This window comes from Olea europaea, unplaced genomic scaffold (genome assembly GCF_002742605.1).
Source record: "Olea europaea var. sylvestris unplaced genomic scaffold, O_europaea_v1 scaffold1062, whole genome shotgun sequence".
Taxonomy (NCBI): domain Eukaryota; kingdom Viridiplantae; phylum Streptophyta; class Magnoliopsida; order Lamiales; family Oleaceae; genus Olea; species Olea europaea.
In genome coordinates, this window is record NW_019227969.1 from 142,818 (window position 1) to 170,804 (window position 27,987).

General features: G+C 33.5%; 2 protein-coding genes across 2 annotated transcripts in view; both read right to left on the bottom strand.

Annotated features, from left to right (window-relative positions):
- The window catches only part of LOC111373017 (polyadenylate-binding protein RBP45C-like), a 15,383-nt gene extending 13,961 nt beyond the window's left edge, over window positions 1-1,422 (bottom strand). The window contains exons 1-2 of the mRNA XM_022995468.1: window positions 1,061-1,422; window positions 150-636 (exon numbers count right to left, since the gene is read on the bottom strand). Of these exons, the coding sequence (XP_022851236.1) occupies window positions 150-225 (76 nt within the window). The 5' untranslated portion in view covers window positions 226-636; window positions 1,061-1,422. The remainder of the gene's footprint in view (window positions 1-149; window positions 637-1,060) is intronic.
- Window positions 1,423-7,040: 5,618 nt separating this feature from the next.
- On the bottom strand, window positions 7,041-10,618 carry LOC111373027. Its single transcript, XM_022995481.1, has 3 exons — window positions 10,389-10,618; window positions 9,826-9,979; window positions 7,041-7,360 (listed from the first exon to the last, which is right to left on the bottom strand). The coding sequence occupies exons 1-2, from the start codon at window positions 10,498-10,500 to the stop codon at window positions 9,828-9,830; spliced, it is 264 nt and encodes an 87-aa protein (XP_022851249.1). The 5' UTR covers window positions 10,501-10,618; the 3' UTR covers window positions 7,041-7,360; window positions 9,826-9,827.
- Between the last annotated feature and the right edge of the window lie 17,369 nt (window positions 10,619-27,987).

Sequence of the window (27,987 nt, forward strand, 5' to 3'; positions counted from 1 at the left end):
CCACTTTTGGAACACAAATTAGCCAACATAACTCAGAGAATTACTTTATCTTTTGACCATTGGAATCCAGCATAAAGAGGCTAAGAGCGTTAAAATTATATTTTTGAAACAGAAATAAAATATTGTTTGTGAATAAATTACTTGCTTACTTGGCGTTCCCCCTTGTAGGCCATATCCCGCCTGAGCTTGGGCTGTAATGAGAAAGGGGTGTACAAGGCTGGGCATCTAATCTTTATTGGTCGGTGTAAGTTCCTCAGCTTGTCATTGGCCTTACATGATGGGAATCATTACAATGACCGCTGTGCAAATGGTCTGAACCTCATTTATACACTTGCGTAGACCAAGATTCTCTTTTCATGTTCTCCAGTAGAGGAATTATTTACTCCTTGTCTATGTTGTAGTATTCATTTCATTTGTTTCTTTTGGAACATGAGAGAGAGAGAGAGAATCATAGTCTCAGGCCACTCTGCAAGCAAGAGTAGGATCCTCCCAAGATTGTCCTGCAGCTTTCCGAGGAATTGCCTTCTTTTTAGTCCCTGCTTTGTGCTCAATCTCACTGCTCGCAAGAGCAGCTTTCACACTCTCCAGAGCTTCTGGAGTTATGGTTTGTGCATCTCTCTGAAACAACTGCTGGGCCTGTCCATGTCCACATCCACCATCAGAACAAGAAACAGTGATGAACATTGCCAGCAAATGTACAGATAGCATTAACTTTCCTGGTAAGTAATTAAAGACGTTATTTTCTTTCCACCTTGTAACAAATCCTTCCGCAAAAATTATCAAAAGAACACAACTGATATGTAAGAAATTGATTGAACATACAAAAATAAAACAGTTCCTCAAGTAGCGCTTCAATGCAGTAATTATCAATGATCACGTATTTCAATTTGATTTAAAAATACAAGTCAAAAGCTTTTAGCAAAATCAAATTCAAAGGATTTAAGAAAAAGACCCAAAAATTTTAAAAATTACAGTTGAATTCCACAAATAAACGAAACCCTAGAATTCCTGAATATTCATTAAAACGCTAACTTTCAGTAAAACATAAAAGCAAACTTACCTGTTGATATTGGGGCAACGAGTAAACGGTTGGGGGAGCAGGATAAACAGGTAGAGCCACAGATGGGACAGGTGGCGGAGGAGCGGCGCCAATGTACGGGACAGGCGCTGGAGTTTGTTGGAGGTGGAACGGCGTCGGAAAATAGGAGGCGGAGGACGTGGGCGCTGCGTAAGTATATTGGGATGATGATGAAGCGGAGACGGCAGCAGTGGAAGGCACCATCGACATAGCGGAACCTGAACGAACGACGGGTTTCAGTTCAATATTGGCGTGCTTCGATTCTGCTCTTGTCGAGAAACTTTGCAATTACAATGGTTACAATTTTGGAGACAGATCCATATATAAAAATATAAATAAAAATAAATACACGGAGNTCGAGAAACTTTGCAATTACAATGGTTACAATTTTGGAGACAGATCCATATATAAAAATATAAATAAAAATAAATACACGGAGAAGAGTTTGGGTTGGGATTCTTGGACTCGGATCCACATTTTTTAATGTTCTGACTAGTGAGAGGAAAATTGATTCAATATGCACCCATCTTGTGTCTATGTCTTCGATTGTTTAATAAAATTTAAAATGTCAAAATTTGATCAATGAACTTAGCCAAACGTTGAACATTACTCATTGGCTTAACTTTCGTTTGTGACCCTTGACGACAAGAGACATGGTTAAAGAATTCTCCAATAAACTTATGAATATAGATAATGCGGTCATAAGTGCTCCTAAAATAATATTGTTAGGTTTGTATTTATGTCCATAGTTCGAAAGAAATTTTTAGTCCTTTCTTTTATTTGACTTCATATTGTCGTGAAAAATCATAAAATATCAATGTGCAATTTAGACCACAAATATGATCAGCTGTGGTTAAAGTAAATTTCCACCCAAAATGTCTCATTTACCAGCAAAATTTATGCAACAACCCCAGACATCCATAAATGAATGACATTTGGAAAGTAAAAATGTTAGCCTGTAAACTAATATCCAATTTATGCAAAAGCAAGCGTGTCTTTTAGTTGGTATCCAAAGTTTATCATCTACTAATTACATTCATCCTGTAAACTAATATCCAATTTATGCAATAGCAAGCATGTCTTTTAGCCAAAACCATACACCAAAACATCCGAAAACCATCATCTACTAATTACATTCAACCAAAAAAATACATCGAAAACCATCTGCCAACCATCCAAAAAAATCCACCAGAATGTTGAAATCAATCTAATTGGGTGGACTATCCGACACTTCCTCTATCCGAAGTTAGTTTTCTTCTAGCGGCCCGAGTCTGCTCTCTTTCAGAACAAACTAGCTCCAGGGGTGTGTTGAACCACTCCTAAATGGAAAAAGTAATGATAAGAAGGGAGGAAGAAATGGTTGACCAAACTTACAAAAACTAGAGCATCGACCCTTGCATGGTATCTTTTGTTATGCCCTTGCCTGCTACAGACACAACATGCATTTTGCATTGTCCCCTTTTTTAATAGTTTTAGACTTTCCTTGTTGATGTTCAATATAATCTTCTTCAACCCCCTTCCTTCTCTCTCTCTCTCTCTCTCTCTCTCTCCCTCCCTCTCCCCTTTGTTTTTCACCCAATTAGGAACTTCGATTGGATGAGCATCCACAATTCGCCACAAAGAAAACCCGTTCATAGGGCTAAGTATGTTTTCGTAGCAAGCAAGGTATGTCTCCACTGAATAGAAGCTATCCAGATAATCCTCTGGCTGAATTCTTGTGTCTATAATAACTGCAACTGTGTGACAACATGGGATCTTTGTTAGTTCCCACCATCGACATGCACATGTACGTTGTTTCAAGTCAATCACGTATTGCTCGCTTGCGCTCTTCACTTGAAACTTTGGTCTTCTAGACCAATCAATGTCTCATCCATTTACCAACTCGGTATTCTTCGCCAATTTTCTTTTGATCTTAGGACATAGGGTCCCTTTGTAGGCCCTAATCTTATCCCTTCTTCCCTGTAGAATCTTCATGAAGGTAAGTTGAATGGCGTTGTAAGTATTGATTTCTCTCTATCATCCACCAATGTCTTATTGAAAATCTCGTGGCCATTATTCAAAACAATGTCACTCTTCACTATATCCTAAAAGTGATACTTGCTCCATTCCCATGGATCCCTTTTCATCAATCAACCGTGTGCTTTTTTAGACAAGTGTCTGATTTGTTACATCCACATCAAATAATCCGCAATGTTGTTGCCCTCAAAATTCTATATTTGAAACCTGCTTTGAAAAAGTTTTGATATGTATGCCTCATACAGAATTGATGTTCAGCAACCAAAAATAAATCATCAATCACATTTTGAAGAGGTAAAGAGGCAAAACTTTTATGTACCATGGATGAACAAAAGTACTGCCAATAATTTACATAAAAGAGGCAAAACTTTGACATAGATTAGAGGGCAAAGAGGCAAAACTTTTAGGCAAGTCAAAAATTCAAGGGCTTCAAACTGTGGATGAATAGAAGTACCGCCAATTTGTTTACATAAAACTAAAACAAATACATATATACATAGTAAAATAATAAATGAATGAACACCAACACATCAATGAACAAGCTGAAAATCATTACAAATTCTCTAGATTCCAGCTATCGAAATAGCCAAGCAACCAAACAACATGAGGCAGAGATCTAGTGAGTACTGCAGATTCAAAAGGAAGTAATAATGATATAAAAAATGTAAGTTTGAACTGTATCTGACACTGCACTGTGCGATAGAGTCCGCCTTCTCTTCTTCAATGGATTAGGTAGGATTTGGGGAGGAAGAATTTGGGGAATTTGGGCCAAGGGCTTGTAAGGCTATCTCCAGCACTGCACCAAATTTTGTACCAAACTAAAATTCATCTCCAACCATTACTCCAAAAATTACACCAAATGAACAGTGTTTAACCATTTTCTTCCTTTTTTTTATTCTTTATAATATATTTATTTGAAATATTATTTATTTAATTATTTTATAAATACATAAATTACTAAATAAATAATTACGTTAAATATTAAACTCATTAATAAATCGTGTTTGTTTTATTTTAATTTTTTCCTTCTTTTAATTAATTTATTAATTATTATTTTTTACATTTAGAATTTATTTTAAATGCAAATAATAATAATAATAATAATTTGTTGTATTAAAAAATATATAGTACAAATGACACAAATACCTTTAAACAATTTATTTGGAAAAAGGAAAATAAAGGGTAAAAATGACTTTAGACACTGCACCATTTTGGTACAAAGTAAATAGTGTTGCACCAAATATGGTGCAACACTATTCCCATTGCAAAGTTTGGTGTTACATTGGATGTGTTTTGCACCATTTATTATTATTATTATTATTATTATTTTTTTTTTTTTTTTTTTTCAGCATTTTGGTGTTTTGGGGGTAAGCATTGGAGATGCCCTAAATGGCTTATTTGGGGGCTTTTTGGAATTCATTCTTGGAACTCAAGAATGAATATGCGTTTGAAATAAATGGATGTTTTTGGATTTTTTTTTTAACCACAAATCATAAAACTTGTTTTTAAAATGCGTTTCTTAGGTGGCATATGTAATCTTCATTATTGGTTAAACAATGGTGAGGTGGCATCACATGGACATTCTCGTAAGCCAAGCCACCACTGTCGTTAGGGGTTTACAAACAAAAGTTAATTCAATGAGTAATAGACAACGTTTGAGCAAGTTTAGTGGTTAAATTTCGACATTTTAATTTTCAATGAGTAATCAAATATGCGAATATAAGTTCAGTGACTATCGAGACAATTAGCTCTACAATTTTGGAGACAGGTCCAAATATTAAAAATAAAAATAAGTGGAAATTACACAAAACTATTAAAATCTTGAATTCTAAAATCAGGGGGAAGTTTAACATTTCAAAAATCAGAAATTTTATTTTAATTAATATTTTTACTCACAAACCCTAATTCTTTCTCTCGCAGTTCTCCATTCTACCTTCAAACAACTGGTGCCTCCCTGATGAAAAAGAAACTTGCTGACTCCTCACCCTCTCTCTCTTAACCCTTCCCCAATAACACAACTCCGACGTCAAAGGAGTGGCCGTCCTTCAAACTGGTGGAGTTGAGCGCAACGTTCCCAGCAGTGACTAGCAGCGATCTGTGGCCTCATCTACTTCGACAACGATCTAGAGTGTGCCGTCGCACTACAGCGCGCATGTCGCTCGCATCACAACGATCTGTCACCATCGTCGATGGCTATACCTTTGGATCGATTGTGATAGTGGTTGCAGTCGTAAAGGCAATGGCGACGTAGTGGATTTATGGTTGTGGTGTGGTAGATTTGTGGAGTTCTATAGTTGATTTGCCGTGATGGTGAGGTGGTGGTGGTGACAAACAGTGGTGTTGGTGGTAGCGGTGATAATGTTGGAGTTGGTATTTTGGTGGTGTTTGGGTGCGGTTGTTGTGGTGGTTTTTGTTTGTTAAGAGGGTGACGATGGTAGCCAGCGGTAGGATAGCAATAGTTGTGTTAGTGGGTGTGGTGGTGACGGTGAGATGTTGGTGATCGTGGTCTCAAGCAAAGTACTCTCAACCTCTTTTCCCAGTTTCTGAATTGCACAACCTATCCTTAAAAGGGAAGGCACTTTCATGAAGAATGTCATTCCTTAATAACCAACAATTGGCTTTCTTCATAATGATAACTGGACAATTTCTGTCTTGTTTTGCTACTCACTTTTTTTATCATCACAATATCTTTCTCTCAATTATTCAATTCCTGGCTATGGATAATCGCTGGAGGTAGGTGTGTTGATTTTGTTTGAGACAGTGGTGTTGCTATAGGGTGATGGTTTTGGCGGTGATATTGGAGGCAATGGTTATTTGGTGGTGGTTACAGATTAACTGGTTGATTATGACAATTAAATTGGTTAATCTGTGATCAATAAGAAAATAAATTGTGACAAAAAATAATATGTGACTTAAAAAATTAATAATTTATAACTGTTTATTAAATTGTGACATAAAATATTTGCGATCTGTAACCTATAAATAAATTGTGACCGACGAACAAATTGTGATCTACGAAAGTGTTGAATTGTGATCGTAAAATAATTTGTGATATTAATTTTTTTTATTTGTGATCAAATAATAATACGTGACTAATTAAATTGTGAATATGTGACCAAATTGTTGAAAATTGTGACTAATCAATGGTTATTTGGTGTAGTTAAAAATGAATTTTTGAAAAAATGGAGCTCAAACAAGGGCTAAATGAAAAGCACGATCATCAATACTCATGAATTTAGATAACTAGCATTACTCATTTAAAATATCAATTCACATAACTTCAACAAATGAGAAAAAAATATTTGTTAATAGTCCATTTGTACCACGTGTCATTTTCCACTGCTTCTAATTATTTTTACATAGGATTCAACTACATGACTAAAGGCCTGTTTGGCATGAATTTTAAAAAAAACCAGAGGGAGCTTTTGAGACCCCAAAGTTAAATTTAATTACCGTTTGGCCCTCATTTTGTGGAAAAGAAAATAGGTAAAATAGTGTTTTTTTGAAAAATGAGTGGTTTAAAAAAAAAATATTTTATGAAAAATTGTGTGGTTGAAAATAAGAAAGAGAAAAATAAAATATAATGAAATGGTAATTAATGAGAGCCAAACTAGAGCTTAAACTTGTTTGGTTAATTTTATGAAATCGCTTCTGGCAATTAAAAGAGCTTCTAGAGGAAGCTAGTCCGATACGACTTCCTCTAAAAGCACTTTTGAAATAGAAAGTGCTTTTAAAAATTAGTTTTCAAATTAAAATTAAGATAACTTCTTTCAAAAGCTCTTTTAGAAGAAGCAAAAGCCATACCAAATGAGCCATAAACTCTGTAGAAAAATCATCCTATTAGTTAGCTCCGTATCCAACCACATAAAGAAAGCAAGCAAAGCCACACCATGATATTGAACTTCATTCCTCGACTGGTAAAAGGAGCGTCCAACAAAAGTACTCGTTGAAGATCAGAATGAAAATCAAGTTATCATTCAAACTATTAGCAGTTTACAAACATTTGTTCTTATTGATTACAGAAAAATTAGGAAAAAATAATCACAAGAATACCGAAGATTTTAATCAGTACACTGGGATATGATTGGGAAATATATAACCAGCATAATTATTTTACAGATAAATGTCTCGGAACGAGTTGAACAATTGAACTTACCAACTACTTTATGTACAGTAAACCTGCTAAATTTGCAATCTTCGACCATATTGCCCAGTGTCTTGACTGTGAGTCGTGAGATTCTCCAAAGCTTCTATAATTATGATCCTCTGCACCACAAAAGTAAATCACGACCTCAGGACAATTCAAGGGAACTCTAACTTCATACATGTTAGAGATGCATCATCAAGAATCAGTCCTCGATAAAAATGGAATAAAGTCTCATTACAGATCTTTATTATTTCTTTTATTGATTCAAACATAGCAACCATTTTCTGTAATGGCAGCATTCTCGCTAAAATTCTGCATGATGCAAAAGATAACAGCAACATCATATACTACAACACATTGAAACAAGCTCCAATACTCTTTGATTCAATAGATCATGCTCTAAGATGAGAATTTAAATTTTCACAAGAAACATGTAAGGAATGTACACCACCAACATGTTTGGCTAAAACTTGAAAGTTTTATAGTATATGTTGTTAGGATTATGCTATTTTTACATAAAGGATTACATAAAATGATGTGGGAGAAAAGGTTGGATGAAAAAATTGACTGTATTTTAAACTGACAAATGGTAGAGTGACGTGTCATTATGTAATCCATTATATAAAACTTCATGTACATATAGCAAGATCCATGTTGTTTTCTTTTTTCTTTCTTTTTTTTTTCTTTTCTTTTTTTTTTTTTTTAGGTAAATGTTGTTTTCTTATTTTGCTAGTACTGTAGGGTGTTATTGTCAAACTAAGTAACTTATTTCCAACATTGAGCAAGAAAAATCATTTTATTTAAAGCAAGTTTAGTTACTTACAATGTATTTTTTAAGCTTAGCCAAACATGCACTATTTGTCAACGACCTTAAGTAGCAAAATGGTTATTCCTACGGTCATAAGCTACACAATCAACATCATGATGCAGAAAGGTACATAAAGCTTATGAATATAGGGCAGAAGACTGGAAAGAAGTGAGAAGGGCGAAGGATGATGTCATGCGGTTTTTTATTATTAAAAAAAAAAAAAGAGAGAGAGAGACTACTTCTGGTAACAGAAGAAGGGGGAAGGAAGAGGGGAGAAGAATAGAATCTTGGGGGGAGAAGAAAACAATGAAACTAATAATTCAAAACTTATAACTATGGAAAGAGATAACGAAAATCAATCAAAAAAACTTCCTAAATTATTTCTTATTTTCCAGCACGAAGTGAATATCTAGTTTATGGCAAGTCTTCGATAATATCTCTAAGGATCTCTATCACATCATTCTTGTATAGTGGTGAGGGAATTAGGTCTGAAATGTTTAACTCAAACTATTTGAGTTGGTTCTGAGCACAACCTGGTCCCAATTCCCTCTCATTCAAATTACAGGGCTACCAACCTAATTATCTGCATCATCTAATCTCTTCATATTACCATTCAACACACTGTCCAAGCCTTGGCCTTGCTCCCCAATGGTCACCAGTTCAAGTCCCCTTAGGGTCACTGAGATAAATACTCGACTGTAAATTTCAGAACCCCGTGGCATTAGCTGAGGTGTGCGTAAGCTGGCTCGAACTCCCACAGTCATTAAAAAAAAAAAAAAAAAAAAAAAAAAAAAAAAAAAAAAAAAAAAAAACAAAAAAAAACTTCCCAAATAACTAAGTCCATTTTTGGGTAAGTTTTAAAAATAAGCAACTACTTACTATAGAAATAAGTAGCTTATTCTCAACTTTAATCAATAACAACATATTTATTTAGAACTTATTCTCTTATAAGAAAACTTTATGAGCTTAGTCAAGCATGTTGTAAATCACCATTATCATGTGACCATTCATCACCCGGTAATCTACTTCCCCCTCCCCACATACTGCATCCTTCACAATGATACGAAGCTTCTTGACAAACATTGATTACATTCCCCCATTCATACCAATCAGATATTTAAGCACCATCTCAATTCTTTGATACGTTGAGGAGAAATGTCCTCGTGAGACACAAAAGCCGATCTTTAAAGTGATTTTGCAAGAATTATGCTACAACTCCTCCATGTAAATGAGCAATTACACTTCCCAAAATATAATTGATTGTTACTTCCAATCTACAGGTGTCTTTGTTAAGAGTAGAATAGTTCTTTATTACACGTCACCTCTACATGATTCCACTAATATAGATTGGGGTCGGAATCTGTTACACTGCTCCATCGCATTATAGGTTTTCATTGAACACATCTTCTGACACTTAAATGTTTTGATCATGAACTAGGACCAATCATATAATTGTAGATGTAAAAGAATGCTATCTCCTAATTGGAAAAATCCAGCAACTGACTTTAAACAAATGTATAGCATCAGCTATAGACATTAACTAAAGGTGCGAAACCAGCGTGTTTATTTTTATATATGCTATGTAATATCATCTCCCTGAGTTACATACTATCTACATACATCTAGTCTATTTAGGGTTGCATGTATCACATAGCAAAAATAAATGTATATCGACTCTCACCTCAGCGGAACAAAAGAAATTAAATAACCCTCTGATATAATTTCAGCCCAACAGAAATAAATAAATTCACATATTTGGAAAGAATGAAACTTCACCACTAAGAGGAATTCTGGGCGTTTTTAGTGTTGTAATATCGTGTGAAGCGGCCTCGATTCGCAGGCTTTGGCTTAAAAGTTTTTTTCCGCAGACCAAAAATCTCTTGAACCAGAGGTACGTGCACCAGCACTAGCTTCCAGGCCAAAAACCAACCTACACATGGGAAGGGGAAAAATTATCAAATTAAACATATATTCAGCAACACAGATCAAGAAGCATCCAAAAAAGTTCAAGAAATAGGCCCTGCTTTTAGATCATGAAACATCAACAGTGTAAATATTTGACCTAATTTATACTACCCAGAGCAAGAAATAACAATAAAAGTACTTCGCTAGTAAATAATTCAACAATCCAGATAAGAAACATTGAAAAAAATCACTGATTTGATGACAGTTCAGGAACCCATATCAAGAAGTTATAATACATGAAACCCAAACCAGGAGTATCAAGATAATTCCGTAAATGAAAATTTAATAGCAATTTCAATCAAGAAACTACAGATACATATAATACAAACTAATTCGTATTTACGCGCATACATGCCACAGAGAGAGAAACAAACCGATGAAGAGTAAGGAGAGGGCAAAAGAGACGGCAAGAACGGGTCTAAGGAAGATAAATATGAAATAGTCCCAATAGGAGAGGGGAAACTGTGAAGAAGAATAGTACTCCATCGATTATGTGCAAACCGGTGGAATCGTCGACTCTCCGATCAAGAGAGAGATTTCTTAAAGCCTCTGGTTTTGGGATTTCTGCATAAATGGTCCCTAACCGATGGCCAGTGTGCGGTTTCAATCCTTTTTATTGGTCCTTCGCCTGTTTGTCATCCTTTAGAATCTTAAATTATTTGCTATAGTATCATTTTTCACCACAAATTCACACAAATCAATAAAATTTTCTTATATTTAACCACATATTCTTCAAAAAATAATATTCAAAACTTTTAAATTTTTCAAATAATGGATGACAAACAAGGGCTATTGTTTTTTCTGAGCAAACGATCATTTCTAGGCCTGAAGATGGTTTGATTCGGTTAGGTTTAGTTCGGCTCCAAAATTTATAGGTAATTTATTAAGTAAAATTGTCCAGACTAAATTTAATTATGACAACGACTCTAATCCGTACCATAATTAAATTTTTAACATTTTATAACAACACTACATTAATCTAATCAATGATATGTTCAATATAAACTCTTATAGAATAACATAATTCAATTTAAAAATAAACAAATAAGAAGTTATCTAATTAAATTCATTTACCAATGTATACAAGCCATCAAAATGTAAGTAATATTGCTAAAACATCAGTGGTTACATTCCATTGACTCATTTGCTTCACATCTATATATTACTAGTCTTTAACACGTGCGTTGCACGAGTTTTATATTTATTGTATTTTTATTAGCGTCAAAATTGTAGATTTTCAAAATTGGTTGAAGATTTGAAGTATTTGGTGAAGTCTAATCGTTTGGTTCATTACATTAGCACAGGATGCATGAAGATTTCTTTTTTTTTTTTTTTTTAATTTTTTTCCTTATTTATTTATTTTTTATTTGTTTTGTTCATATTATAATTTTTTTTCGATTTAAAATACTTTTTAATTTTTTTCTTTATGAAAAGACTTAATTTTTTCAATTTTAATTAAAAAATATTTATACTGTAAGAAAACACTGCAACACACAATTTTCATACCTCCCAAAAAATTAAAAAATAAAGATAGTCTAAGACAAAAAATATTTTACAAAAAATTACTTGTAAGTAAAAAATTTGAAGGGAAAAGAATTAAAAAAAATTTTAAATTGAAAAAAATTATTTGTAACGTAAAACTACGATACTAATTTCTCTCGGCACCATATTCATATGTATTTATATTTTGTGCTTCATATATATTTAATTTTTATTTTATGTTTATGTTGAAAAAATAAAATTTTGGAAATTTTTTTGAAATTCGGTTTGGTAAATAAATGTACGGCGTTCTACATTCTCGGTATTTGTAAGTGTAAAAATCGGTATATAAAAATACAGTAAGCTGCAAATACGGTAGACAGCATATACGGTAATGTGAAAATACGGTAAGTTGCATATACGGTAAATTGCCTGCAAATACGGTAAGCTGTATATATGGATTTATATTTTATTATAAATGTATAAAATTTATTTAATATTGAATTTCTTAAGTATTAAATGTTGTAATTCAATATTATTTCCTTTTTTATAATTGTGTTTCTGAAAATTTAAAAAAAAAAGTGGTTATAAAATTGCTAATTTTTAAATGTGTTTTTTGTTGAAAATAAAAATGATTTTTTTAATGTTATTTGTAAAAAAAAATATTGTAATTTTATTAGCGCATTTTTATTTTTTACATTTTGTTAAAAATTTTGTTTATAGTGATTGACAAATATTTTTCTACATACGCATCATGCCAACAATATTAAAAAAAAAAAATAATTTTAGTATATATTAAAAAAAATAAAAAAATATTATGGAGGCTTTCCTCCATAATATGGAGGTTTTATGGAGCCTCCATAATCTCAAGCATGAGCCTCCGTAATTACGGAAGCTCCAAAGTGCATTTTTTTTTACTTTCTTTTTCTTTCATTGCCTTTCGGTACAATAATTTAATTTAATTTAATCAACTTAATTTTTTTAATATTCCTAAAATAAATACATAAAATAATGGAGGCTTACTCTTTCTTCATTTTTACACGCTACAATCATGTTTCTCTATTTTTCCACACTATCTTTTTTACCATTTTCTTATGCTATAACCATGTAGCTTTAGAAAATTTATTTTTGAGCACATAAGTAAGTTTAAATAAAAACATTACTTTTATATATGTACATAAAATGTATATAGTAACCATTTGGATGACCAAAAAATAATATCAATCAAAATGTTTATAAATCGTTTAAATAATAATTTATTGAAGGAGTTAATTCAAGAGTAAAAGTGTGAATTCCATATATTATGATTGAAAATATGTTTGAAGAAAAATAAATTTTAAAAAATGAAGACCAAACATGTTAACAAATTAATATATTTATTTTTCGAGAAATGAGTTTTTATTACCATTTCATTTTTATCGTGAAATGATTCTAATCTTAATATCTTAGATTGTGTTTCAAAATTACATAATCTATCAAATATAATTTTTATAAAGTCATATGTTTTTATGATTTATTTTTTATTTTTTTTGGAAGGTGAAATGCAATAATACTAAAAAATAGAAAATAATTAAATTCTTATTAATTTTATAAAATAATTTGTTATGAGGCTTAGCATGAGCCTCCATAATAATGGAGGCTCAACACTTTTGAGCCAAATACCTCTGTAATTACGGAGTTACAAATTTTTTTTTCACTAGCTCTCAATACAACAATTTAATTTCATTTAATCTACTTAATTTTTTTAGTAGATGTGATTCCTAAAATAAATACATAAAATATAGATCAATTTTTTTTTTATATATACAGAGATCAAAATTAAGGTTACGTTATTGAATGAAAGTTTTCTGGAATTTTTTGAATCCGAGATCCAAAAAAACCAATGAAATTTCTATGACACAATTGAATTTCTGAAAATTCTAAAATCTTCATGACGACTAAGTAATTTCATGCTTCAATATAACACCCAATTTATTGCTTTTGACACCATGTTGGACAATTTAAATTTCAAACAGTTTTTCCATCCAATTGACACTTGACAACAATGCAAGTGTCCAATAACGTGTCAAAAATGAGTGTACAAGTAGCAAAATTCAATCAATAAGCACCTTGCTACATGTAAACAATGGTGTACACTTTAATTTACACTTTGCCACGTGACATTATCCTGTTGGATAGTTTAAATTTCAAATAATTTTCCCATCCAATTGATACTTGACAACAATGTAAGTGTAAATCAATGTGTTAAAAATCAGTGTACAAGTAGCAAAGTTCAATCGATAAGAACCTTGCGAAAAGTACTCTACGGTGTACACTTTAGTTTACACTTTGTCACATGACATTACCGTGTTGGATAGTTTAAATTTCAAATAATTTTCCCTTCCAATTGACACTTAACAACAATGAAAGAGTCAAACAACGTGTCGAAAATCAATGTATAAGTAGCCATGTTCAATCTGTAAGGACCTTACTACATGTACACTATGGTGTACTTTTTATTTTACACTTTGCCACGTGACATAACCTTGTTGGATAGTTTAAATTTCAAATAATTTCTCGATCCAATTGGCACTTAACAACAATGAAAGTGTCAAACAACGTGTCAAAAATCAGCGTACAAATAGTAAAGTTCAATCGGTGAGAACCTTGCTACATGTACATTATGGTGTACACTTTAGTTTACATTCTGGCACGTGTCATTACCTTGTTGGATAGTTTAAATTTCAAACAGTTTTCCCATCCAATTGACACTTGATAACAATGCAAGTGTCAATCAACATGTCAAAAATCAGTGGACAAATTACAAAGTTCAATCGGTAAGAACCTTGCTACATGTACATCATGTTGTATACTTTAGTTTATAATTTACCACGTGACATTACCCTGTTGGACAGTTTAAATTTCAAACAATTTTTCTATCCAATTGACACTTGACAACAATGCAAGTGTCAACCAACGTGTCAAAAATCAGTGTACAAATAGCAAAATTCAATCGGTAAGAACCTTGCAACATGTACACTATGGTGTATACTTTAGTTTACACTTTGCCATGTGACATTACCCAGTTAGACAATTAAAATTTCAAATAGTTTTCTCATCCAGTTGACACTTAACAACAATGCAAGTGCCAAACAACGTGTCAAAAATCAATGTACAAATAGCAAAGTTCAATCGGTAAGAACCTTGCTACATGTACACTACGATGTACACTCTAGTTTACATTTTGCCACATGACATTTTCCTATTGGACAGTTTAAATTTCAAACAGTTTTCCCATCCAATTGACACTTAACAACAACGCAAGTGTCAAACAACGTATCAAAAATCAGTGTACAAATAGCAAAGTTCAAACGGTAATAACGTTGCTACATGTACACTATGGTGTACTCACTTTAGTTTACGCTTTACCACGTGATATTACCCTGTTGGACAGTTTAAATTTCAAACAGTTTTCTCATTCAATTGATCTTTGACAACAATGCAAGTGTAAATCAACGTGTCAAAAATCAGTGTGCAAATAGCAAATTTCAATCGACAAGAACCTTGCGACAAGTATACTACGGTGTACACTTTAGTTTACACTTTGCTACGTGTCATTATCATGTTGGACAGTTTAAATTTCAAATAGTTTTCCTTCCAATTGACACTTGACAACAATGCAAGTGCCAAACAACGTGTCGAAAATCAGTGTATAAGTAGCCAAATTCAATCTGTAAGAACCTTGCTACATGTACATTTTGGTGTACACTTTATTTTACACTTTGCCACGTGACATTACCCTATTGGACAGTTTAAATTTCAAATAGTTTCCCATCCAATTGACACTTGACAACAATGCAAGTGTCAAACAACGTGTCCAAAATCAGTATACAAATAGCAAAATTCAATCGGTAAGAACCTTGCTACATGTACACTATAGAGAACACTTTAGTTTACACTTTACCACGTGACATTACCCTATTGGATGGTTTAAATTTCAAACAGTTTTCCTATCCAATTGACACTTAACAACAATGCAAGTGTCAAACAACGTGTGAAAAATCAGTGTACAAATAACAAAGTTCAATCGGTGAGAACGTTGCTACATGTACACTATGGTGTACTCACTTTAGTTTATACTTTGCCACGTGACATTACCCTGTTGGATAGTTTAAATTTCAACCAGTTTTCCCATCCAATTGATATTTGACAACAATGCAAGTATAAACCAACGCGTCAAAAATCAGTGTACGAATAGCAAAGTTCAATCGACAAGAATCTTGTGACAAGTACACTACGGTGTACACTTTAGTTTACATTTTGCCACATGACATTACCGTGTTGGACAGCTTAAATTTCAAACAGTTTTCCCTTCTAATTGACACTTGACAACAATGCAAATGTCAAACAACGTGTCGAAAATTAGTGTATAAGTAGCCAAATTCAATTTGTAAGGATCTTACTACATGTACACTATGGTGTACACTTTATTTTACACTTTGCCACATGACATAACCCTGTTGGACAGTTTAAATTTCAAATAGTTTCCCCATCCAATTGACACTTAACAACAATGCAAGTGTCAAACAACGGGTCAAAAATCAGCGTACAAATAGTAAAGTTCAATAGGTGAGAACCTTGCTACATGTACACTATGGTGTACACTTTAGTTTACACTCTGGCACGTGTCGTTACCCTGTGGACAGTTTAAATTTCAAACAGTTTTCCCATCCAACTGACGGTTGACAACAATGCAAGTGTCAATGAACATATCAAAAATCAGTGGACAAATAGCAAAGTTCAATCGGTAAGAACCTTGCTACATGTACATCATGTTGTATACTTTAGTTTATAATTTACCACGTGACATTACCCTGTTGGACAGTTTAAATTTCAAACAATTTTTCTATCCAATTGACACTTGACAACAATGCAAGTGTCAACCAACGTGTCAAAAATCAGTGTACAAATAGCAAAATTCAATCGGTAAGAACCTTGCAACATGTGCACTCTGGTGTATACTTTAGTTTACACTTTACCATGTGACATTACCCAGTTAGACAGTTTAAATTTCAAATAATTTTCCCATCCAATTGACACTTAACAATAATGCAAGTGCCAAACAACGTGTCAAAAATCAGTGTAAAAATAACAAAGTTTAATCAGTGAGAACCTTGCTACATGTACACTATGGTGTACACTTTAGTTTACACTCCGGCACGTGTCATTATCCTGTTGGACAGTTTAAATTTCAAACAATTTTCCCATCCAATTGACACCTAACAACAATGCAAGTGTAAAACAACGTGTCAAAAATCAGTGTACAAATAGCAAAGTTTAAACGGTAAGAACGTTGCTACATGTACACTATAGTGTACTCACTTTAGTTTACACTTTGCCACGTGACATTACCTTGTTGGACAGTTTAAATTTCAAACAGTTTTTCCATCCAATTGATATTTGACAACAATGCAAGTGTAAATCAACGCGTCAAAAATTAGTGTACAAATAGCAAAGTTCAATCGGTAAAAACCTTCCTACATGTATACTACGATGTACACTTTAGTTTACACTTTGCCACATGACATTTTCCTATTGGACAGTTTAAATTTCAAACAGTTTTCCCATCTAATTAACACTTAACAACAATGCAAGTGTCAAACAACGTGTCAAAAAATCAGTGTACAAATAGTAAAGTTCAAACGGTAAAAACGTTGCTACATGTACACTATGGTGTACTCACTGTAGTTTACACTTTACCACGTGACATTACCCTGTTGGATAGTTTAAATTTCAACCAGTTTTCCAATCCAATTGATCTTTGACAACAATGCAAGTGTAAATCAACGTGTCAAAAATCAGTGTACAAATAGCAAATTTCAATCGACAAGAACCTTGCGACAAGTACACTACGGTATACACTTTAGTTTACATTTTGCCATGTGACATTACTGTGTTGGATAGTTTGAATTTCAAACAGTTTTCCCTTCCAATTGACACTTGACAACAATGCATATGTCAAACAACGTGTCGAAAATCAGTGTATAAGTAGCCAAATTCGATCTGTAAGGACCTTGCTCCATGTACACTGTGGTGTACACTTTATTTTACACTTTGCCACGTGACATTACCCTGTTGGACAGTTTAAATTTCAAACAGTTTTTCCATCCAATTGACACTTGACAACAATGCAAGTGTCAAACAACGTGTCAAAAATTAGTGTACAAATAGCAAAGTTCAATCGGTAAGGACCTTGCTACATGTACACTATGGAGAACACTTTAGCTTACATTTTGCCACATGACATTACCCTACTGGATGGTTTAAATTTCAAACAGTTTTCCCATCCAATTGACACTTAACAACAATACAAGTGTCAAACAACGTGTGAAAAATCAGTGTATAAATAGCAAAGTTCAATCGGTGAGAACCTTGCTACATGTATACTATGGTGTACTCACTTTAGTTTACACTTTGCCACGTGACATTACCCTATTGGACAGTTTAAATTTCAAACAGTTTTTCCGTCCAATTGTTATTTGACAACAATGCAAGTGTAAATCAACGAGTCAAAAATCAGTATACGAATAGCAAAGTTCAATCGACAAGAACCTTGTGACAAGTACACTATGGTGTACACTTTAATTTACACTTTGCCACATGACATTACCGTGTTGGACAGTTTAAATTTCAAACAGTTTTTCCTTCCAATTGACACTTGACAACAATGTAAGTATCAAACAACGTGTCGAAAATCAGTGTATAAGTGGCCAAATTCAATCTGTAAGGACCTTGCTACATGTACACCATGGTGTACACTTTATTTTACACTTTGCCACGTGACATAACCCTGTTGGACAGCTTAAATTTCAAATAGTTTCCCCATCCAATTGACATTTAACAACAATGCAAGTGTCAAACAACGTGTCAAAAATCAGCGTACAAATGGAAAAGTTCAATCGGTGAGAACCTTACTACATGTATACTATGGTGTACACTATAATTTACACTCTGGCACGTGTCATTACCATGTTGGACAGTTTAAATTTTAAACAGTTTTCTCATCCAATTGACACTTGACAACAATGCAAGTGTAAATCAACATGACAAAAATCAGTGGACAAATAGCAAAGTTAAATCGATAAGAACCTTACTACATGTACATCATGTTGTATACTTTAGTTTACAATTTGCCAGGGACATTACCCTGTTGGACAGTTTAAATTTCAAACAGTTTTCCCATCCAATTGACACTTGACAACAATGCAAGTGTCAAATAACGTGTCAAAAATCAGTGTACAAATTGCAAAATTCAATCGATAAGAACCTTGCTACATGTGCACTATGGTGTACATTTTAGTTTACACTTTGCCACGTGACATTACCCAGTTAGACAGTTTAAATTTTAAATAATTTTCCCATCCAATTGTCAGTTAACAACAATGCGAGTGTCAAACAACGTGTCAAAAATCAGTGTAAAAATAGCAAAGTTTAATCGGTGAGAACCTTGCAACATGTACACTATGATGTACACTTTAGTTTACACTCCAGCACGTGTCATTACCTTGTTGGACAGTTTAAATTTCAAACAATTTTTCCATCCAATTGACACTTAACAACAATGCAAGTGTAAAACAACGTGTCAAAAATCAGTGTACAAATAACAAAGTTCAAACGGTAAGAACGTTGCTACACTATGGTATAGTCACTTTAGTTTACAGTTTGTCACGTGACATTACCCTGTTGGACAGTTTAAATTTCAAACAATTTTTCCATCCAATTAATATCTGACAACAATGCAAGTGTCAAACAATGTGTCCAAAATCAGTGCACAAATAGCAAGGTTCAATCTGTAAGAACTTTGCTACATGTACCTCATGATGTACACTTTAGTTTACAATTTGTCATGTGACATTACCCTGTTGGACAATTCAAATTTTAAATAGTTTTTCCATCCAATTGACACTTGACAACAATACAAATGTCAGGCAACATGTTAAAAATCCGTGTAAAAATAGCAAAGTTCAATCGGTAAGAACCTCGCTACATGTACATTATGGTGTACACTTTAGTTTACACTTTACCACGTGACATTACCTTATTAGACGATTTAAATTTTAAAAAGTTTTCCCACCCAATTGATACTTGACAACAATGTAAGTGTCAAACAACGCGTAAAAAATTTGTGTACAAATAGCAAAGTTCAATTTGTAAGGACCTTGCTGCATGTACATTATGGTGTAAACTTTAGTTTACACTTTACCATGTGACATTACCCTATTAGACAGTTTAAATTTCAAATAGTTTTCCCATCCAATTGATACTGAACAATAATACAAGTGTCAAACAACGACTCAAAAATCAGTGTACAAATTGTAAATTTCAATCGGTAAGAACCTTGCTACATGCACAATATGGTGTACAATTTAGTTTACACTTTGCCACATGACATTACCCTGTTGGATAGTTTAAATTTAAAATAGTTTTTCCATCCATTGACACTTGACAACAGTACAAATGTTAAACAACGTGTCAAAAATCAGTGTACAAGCTGCAGTTTTTCCATCAAATTGACACATGGCAACAATTCAAGTGTCAAGCAACGTGTCAAAAATTATTGTACAAATAACAAAGTTAAATCGGTAAGAACATTGCTTCATGTACTATATGACGTACAATTTAGTTTACATTTTGCCACGTGACATTACCCTGTTGGACAATTTAAATTTCAAATAATTTTCCCACCCAATTGATACTTGACAACAATGCAAGTGTCAAACAACGTGTCAAAATTCAGTATACAAATAGCAAAGTTCAATCGGTAAGAACCTTACTACATTTACACTATGGTGTACACACTTTAGTCTACACTTGGCCACATGACATTACCTTGTTGGATAGTATAAATTTTTTCACAAATAACAAATTTTAATTGGTAAGAACCTTGTTACATGTACACTATGGTGCACAATTTAGTTTACACTTTGCCACGTGACATTACCTTGTTGGATAGTTTAAATTTCAAATAGATTTCCCATCTAATTGACATTTGACAACAATGCAAGTGTCAAACAACGTGTCAAAAATCAGTGGATAAATAGCGAAATTCAATCGGTAAGCACCCTGCTACATGTGCACTAAGGTGTGCACACTTTAGTTTATACTTTGCCACATGACATTATCCTACTGGAAAGTTTAAATTTCAAACAGTTTTCCTATCCAATTGATACTTGACAACAATACAAGTGTAAATCAACGTGTTAAAAATCGGTGTACAAATAGTAATGTTCAACCGGTAAGAACCTTGCGACAGGTACACTACGGCGTACACTTTAGTTTACACATTGCCACGTGACATTACCCTGTTGGATTGTTTAAATTTCAAATAGTTTTCCCTTCCAATTGACACTTGACAACAATGCAAGTGTCAAACAACGTGTCGAAAATCAGTGTACATGTAGCCAAGTTCAATCTGTAAGGACCTTGTTGCATGTACACTATGGTGTACACTTTATTTTACACTTTGCCACGTGACATTACCCTGTTGGACAGTTTAAATTTCAAACAGTTTTTCCATCGAATTGACACTTGACAACAATGTAAATGTCAAACAACTAGTTAAAAATCTGTGTAAAATAGTAATGTTCAATCGGTAAGAACCTTGCTACATGTGCACTATGATTTTCACTTTAGTTTACACATTGCCATGTGACATTATCGTGTTGGACAGTTTAAATTTCAAACAATTTTCCCATCCAATTGCCAGTTGACAACAATGCAAATGTTAAACAACGTGTCAAAAATCAGTGTACAAATAGCAATGTTCAATCGGCAAAAACCTTGCTACATGTACACCATGGTGTACATTTTAGTTTACACTATAGCAAGTGTCATTACCCTGTTGAACAGTTTAAATTTCAAACAGTTTTTCCTTCCAATTGACACTTGACAACAATACAAGTGTCAATCAACGTGTCAAAAATCAGTGTATAAATAGGAAAGTTCAATCGGTAAGAATCTTGCTACATGTACACCATGGTGTACACTTTAGTTTACAATTTGCAACCTGACATTACCCTGTTCGACGGTTTAAATTTCAAATAATTTTTCCATCCAATTGACACTCGACAACAATGCAAGTGTTAAACAACGTGTCAAAAATTAGTGTACAGATAGCAAAGTTCCATTGGTAAGAACCTTGCTACATGCACACAATAGTGTACACTTTACCACGTAACATTACCCTGTTGGACAGTTTAAATTTCAAGCAGTTTTCCCATCCAGTTGACACTTAACAACAATGCAAGTGTCAAACAACGAGTCAAAAATCAGTGTACAAATAGCAAAATTCAATCGGTAAGGACTTTGCTACATGTACACTATGGAGTACACTTTTGTTTACACTTCGCCGCGTGATATTACCATGTTGGACATTTTAAATTTCAAACAATTTTTCTATCCAATTGACACTTGATGTCAATGCAAGTGTCAAACAGCGTGTCCAGAATTAGTGAACAAATAGCAAAGTCCAATCGGTGAGAACCTTGCTAATTGCACACCATAGGTTACACTTTCGTTTACAGTTTCTCATGTGACATTACCCTATTGGACGGTTTAAATTTCAAATAGTTTTCCCATCCAATTAACACTTGACAACATGCAAGTATCAAACAATGTGTCAAAATTCAGTGTACAAATAGTAAAGTTCAATCGGTAAAACCTTGCTACATGTACACTATGGTGTACACACATTAGTTTACACTTTGCCACGTGACATTACCCTGCTGAAAAGTTTAAAGTTCAAATAGCTTTCCTATCCAATTGATACTTCACAATAAAGCAAGTGTAAATAAACGTGTCAAAAATCAGTGTACAAATAGCAAAGTTCAATCTGTAAGAACCTTGCGACAAGTACATTACGGTGCACACTTTAGTTTACACCTTGCAATGTGACATTACCCTATTGGACAAATTAAATTTCAAACAGTTTTCCCTTCCAATTGACACTTGACAACAATGAAAGTGTCAAACAACGTGTCAAAAATCAATGTACAAGTAGCCAAGTTCAATCTGTAATGACCTTGCTACATGTACACTATGGTCTACACTTTATTTTACACTTTGCCATGTGACATTACCATGTCAGACAGTTTAAATTTCAAACAGTTCTCCCATCCAGTTGATGCTTCACAACAATGCAAGTGTCAAACAACGTGTCAAAAATCGGTGTACAAATAGCAATGTTCAATCGGTAAGAACCTTACTACATGTACACTATGGTGTAAACTTTAGTTTACACTTCATAACGTGACATTACCCTGTTGGACAGTTTAAATTTCAAACAGTTTTCCCATCCAATTGACACTGAACAACGATACAAGTGTCAAACAATGAGTCAAAAATCAGTGTACAAATAGCAAATTTCAATCGGTAAGAACCTTGCTACATATACATTATGGTGCACAATTTAGTTTACACTTCACCACATCACATTACCCTGTTGGACAGTTTAAATTTCAAATAGTTTTTCCATCCATGAACACTTGACAACAATGCAAGTGTCAAACAACATATCAAAAATCAGTGTACAAATAGCAAAGGTCAATCGGTAAGGACCTTGCTACATGTACACAATGGTGTACACTTTAGTTTACAATTAGCTACGTAACATTACCCTGTTGGACAGTTTAAATTTCAAACAATTTTTCCATCCAATTGATAGTTGACAACAACGCAAGTGTCAAACAACGTGTCAAAAATTAGTGTACAAATAGCAAAGTTCAATCTGTAAGAACCTTGCTACATGTACACTATGGCGTACACTTTAGTTTACACTTTATCACATGACATTACCCTGTTGGACAGTTTAAATTTCAAACAGTTTTCTATCCAATTGACACTCAACAACAATGCAACTGTCAAACAACGAGTCAAAAATCAGTATACAAATAGTAAAGTTCAATCGGTAAGGACCTTGCTACATGTACACTATGGTGTACATTTTTGTTTACATTTTGCCACATGACATTACCCTGTTGGACAGTTTAAATTTCAAACAGTTTTTTCATCCAATTGACACTTGACAACAACGCAAGTGTCAAACAATGTGTTAAAAATTAGTGTACAAATAGCAAAGTTCAATCGGTAAGAAACTTGATACATGTACACTATGGTGTATACTTTAGTTAACACTTTGCCACGTTACATTATCCAGTTGGGCAGTTTAAATTTCAAAATTTTTTTCTATCCAATTGACACTTGAAAACAATGCAAGTGTCAATCAACGTGTCAAAAATTAGTGTACAAATAGCAAATTTCAATCGGTAAGAACTTCGCTACATGTACACTATGGTGTGAACACTTTGGTTTACACTTTGCCACGTGACATTACCCAGCTGGACAATTTAAATTTCAAATAGTTTTCCCATTCAATTGATACTTGACAACAATGCAAGTGTAAATTAACGTGTCAAAAATCAGTGTACAAATAGCAGAGTTCAATGGGTGAGAACCTTGCGACAAGTACACTATGGTGTACAATTTAGTTTATAATTTGCCACGTGATATTACCCTGTTGGACAATTTAAATTTCAAACAGTTTTCCCATCCAATTGACAGTTGACAACAATGCAAGTGTCAAACAACGTGTCGAAAATCAGTGTACAAATAGCAAAGTTCAATTGGTAAGGACCTTGCTACATGTACACTATGGTGTACACTTTGTCACATGATATTACCCTATTGGATAGTTTAAATTTCAAACAATTTTTCCATCCAATTGACACTTGACAACAATGCAAGTGTCGAACAACGTGTCAAAAATCAGTGTACAAATAGCAAAGTTCAACCGATAAGAACTTTGCTACATGTGCACTATGATTTACACTTTAGTTTACACTTTGCCACGTGTCATTATCCTATTGGACAGTTTAAATTTCAAACAGTTTATCCATCCAATTGACACTTGAGAACAATGCAAATGTTAAACAACATGTTAAAAATCTGTGTAAAAATAGCAAAGTTCAATCGGTAAGAACCTTGCTACATGTACACTATGGTGTACACTTTAGTTTACACTTTCACAAGTGACAAAAATCAGTGTACAAATAGCAAAGTTAAATCGATAAGAACTTTGCTAAATGTACACCATGGCTTACACTTTAGTTTACAATTTGCCACGTGACATTATCCTGTTGGACAGTTTAAATTTCAAACAATTTTCCCATCCAATTGGCACTTGACAACAATTGAAATGTCAAACAACGTGTCAAAAATTAGTGTACAAATAGCAAAGTTCAATCGGTAAGAACCTTGCTACATGTACACTATGGTGTACACCTTAGTTTACACCTTGCCACGTGACGTTACCCTGTTGGACAACTTAAATTTCAAATAGTTTTCCCATCCAATTAACACTTAACAACAATGCAAGTGTCAAACAACGAGTCAAAAACCAGTATACAAATAGCAAGGTTCAATCGGTAAGGACTTTGCTACATGTACACTATGGTGTACACTTTTGTTTACACTTTGCCACGTGACATTACCCTTGTAGAACCCCAAATAATTTTAAAGACCTTAGTGGCACTAAGACATGAATATTGGATGGCTAAAGTATACTTCAGATTTTTGATTTCATTTGTGACCCATTTACGACATAGAAAACATTTGATTTCGAAAATGATATCTAAAGAAAAGTTGTAGCTCTATGAGTTAGCTTTCAACGCACTTTGAATTACCTCAATCGGATATCGGGAGAAGAAGTTATGATAGAAATACTAAAGGCTATATAGTATCAACCGAAGTACGTGGAATATGAAAAGTCAAATTCCTACACGATTTTTTAACACCTTCTTAAACCTATAACTCCCACATAAATGGCACCCATATTAATGAGTATTAGGCCCTTCACTTGCCCTTAGGTTGTAAGATTTTCACCTATAAATAGGCCCTAATGCGTACACATTTTTCACACCAAGATAAAAGCTTCTAAGCATAAAAAAGAGAGTTTTCAAGTCTAGAAAAAAGAGAAAGGAGAGGGAGGAAAATTAGTTTTCCTAGAAGTTTTAGTGCTATCAAGAAGTGTTTTCCAAGCATCAATTCTCAACGGAGTATTTTTTTTAAACATCAAAGGAGTGCATTTTTCAACAAGGTTCAAAGCATTAATCAAAGTAGGTAGAGGCGCAAAGTGTTAATTCGTGTTAAGTTATAAGTTTCTAGCAAATAAAGATTTATGTTAATGTTTGTATGTCTAATGGTACCTCCGGTACGGCATGCACCTCCATGTCTAATGGTAGCTCCGGGTACGGCATGTACTTTCAGTCGAGGCGTCGTGTTAAGTCATGACTCTACGTGTTTGAGAGTCTACCAAAAATCCTACTATGAAAAGTTTTCTAAAGTTACAGCATTGAAATGTATAGCTTGATCACGAATACACCAATGATATCTATTGAGTTTTTTTAACTCACGGGTTTAACCCCTTCTCTACAGATTGATATGATTTTACCTTGGGCCTGGATGATGGAAAAGATGGAGAATGGCGCAACGAACCCGTGGAAAACTTGGTGAACAAGTTATTTAGATTTATTTTTGTGAACGTTTTCAATGTTATTTCTTTAAAGTATTTGAATAACGATGAATGCAAGAACAAGTTGTGTTTTCTTCAAATAAATTACGTTCCGTTATTTTTTTATTTAGTATTTTATTTAAAGTATTCGAAAGGTTGTTGTTAAAATTATCATTGTAAAAATTAAGCTTCCGCTAAAACATATTTTCTTATGACTAAACCACTGGTTAGTTAAGTAAAGTAAGTAGCATTCCGGTCCACAAGGGGTCGGGGCATTACAACTTTGTTGGACAGTTTAAATTTCAAAGAGTTTTTCATTCCAATTAACACTTAACAACAATGTAAGTATCAAACAACGTATCAAAAATCAGTGTATAAATAGCAAAGTTCAATCGGTAAGAACCTTGCTACATGTATACCATGATGTATACTTTAGTTTACAATTTGTCACGTGACATTACTCCGGTGGACAGTTTAAATTTCAAACAGTTTCTCCATCCAATTGACACTTGATAACAATGCAAGTGTTAAACAACGTGCCAAAAATCAGTGTACAAATAGCAAATTTCAATCGGTAAGAACCTTGCTACATGTACACTATGGTGTCCACACTTTAGTTTACACTTTACCACGTCACATTACCTTGCTAGAAAGTTTAAATTTCAAATAGTTTTTCCATCCAATTGATACTTGACAATATTGCAAGTGTAAATCAACGTATCAAAAATCAGTGTACAAATAGCAAAGTTCAATCGGTAAGAACTTTGCGACAAGTACACTACGGTGTACACTATAGTTTATAATTTTCCACGTGACATTACCCTATTGGACAATTTAAATTTCAAATAGTTTTCCTATTCAATTGGCACTTGACTACAATGCAAGTGTCAAACAATGTGTCGAAAATCAGTGTACAAATAGCAAAGTTCAATTGGTAAGGACCTTGCTACATGTACACAATGGTGTACACTTTAGTTTACACTTTGCCACATGACATTACGCTGTTGGACAGTTTAAATTTCAAACAATTTTCCCATCCAATTGACACTTGACAATAATGCAAGTGTCGAACAACGTGTCAAAAATTAGTGTACAAATAGCAAAGTTTAACCGATAAGAACCTTAATACATGTGCACTATGGTTTACACTTTGCCACGTGTCATTACCTTGTTGGACAGTTTAAATTTCAAACAGTTTTTCTATCCAAATGAAACTTGACAACAATGAGAGTGTCAAACAATGTGCCAAAAATCAGTGTACAAATAGCAAAGTTCAATCGATAAGAACCTTTCTACTTGTACACTTTGGTGTACACTTTACTTTACACTTTGACACGTGAGATTACCCTACTGGACGGTTTAAATTTCAAACAATTTTCCCATCCAATTGACAACAATGCAAGTGTCAAACAACGTGTCAAAAATCAGTGTATAAATAACAAAGTTCAATCGGTAAGAACCTTGCTACATGTACATTATAGTGTACACTTCAGTTAACATTTTGCCACGTGACATTATCCAGTTGGACAGTTTAAATTTCAAACGGTTTTCCCATTCAATTGACACTTGAAAACAATGCAAATGTCAATCAATGTGTCAAAAATCAGTGTACAAATAGCAAAGTCCAATTGGTAAGAACTTTGCTAATTGTACACCATGGCGTACACTTTAGTTTACAATTTGCCACGTGACATTACCCTATTGGATAGTTTGAATTTCAAATAGCTTTCCCATCTAATTGACACTTGACAACAATGCAAGTGTCAAACAGCGTGTCAAAAATTAGTGTACAAATAGCAAAGTTCAATCGGTAAAAACCTTATAACATGTACATTATGGTATACACTTTAGTTTACACTTTGCCACGTGATATTACCCTGTTGGACAGTTTATATTTCAAATAGTTTTCCCTTCCAATTAACACTTAACAACAATGTAAGTTCAAACAA

Excerpts from the sequence above, each read along its gene's own strand:
- LOC111373027 (XM_022995481.1), bottom strand. The coding sequence starts at position 10,500 with ATGGAGTACTATTCTTCTTCACAGTTTCCCCTCTCCTATTGGGACTAT. Across the intron at positions 9,980-10,388 it reads CCTCTCCTTACTCTTCATCG|GTTGGTTTTTGGCCTGGAAG; the intron begins GTTTGTTTCTCT and ends TCCCATGTGTAG.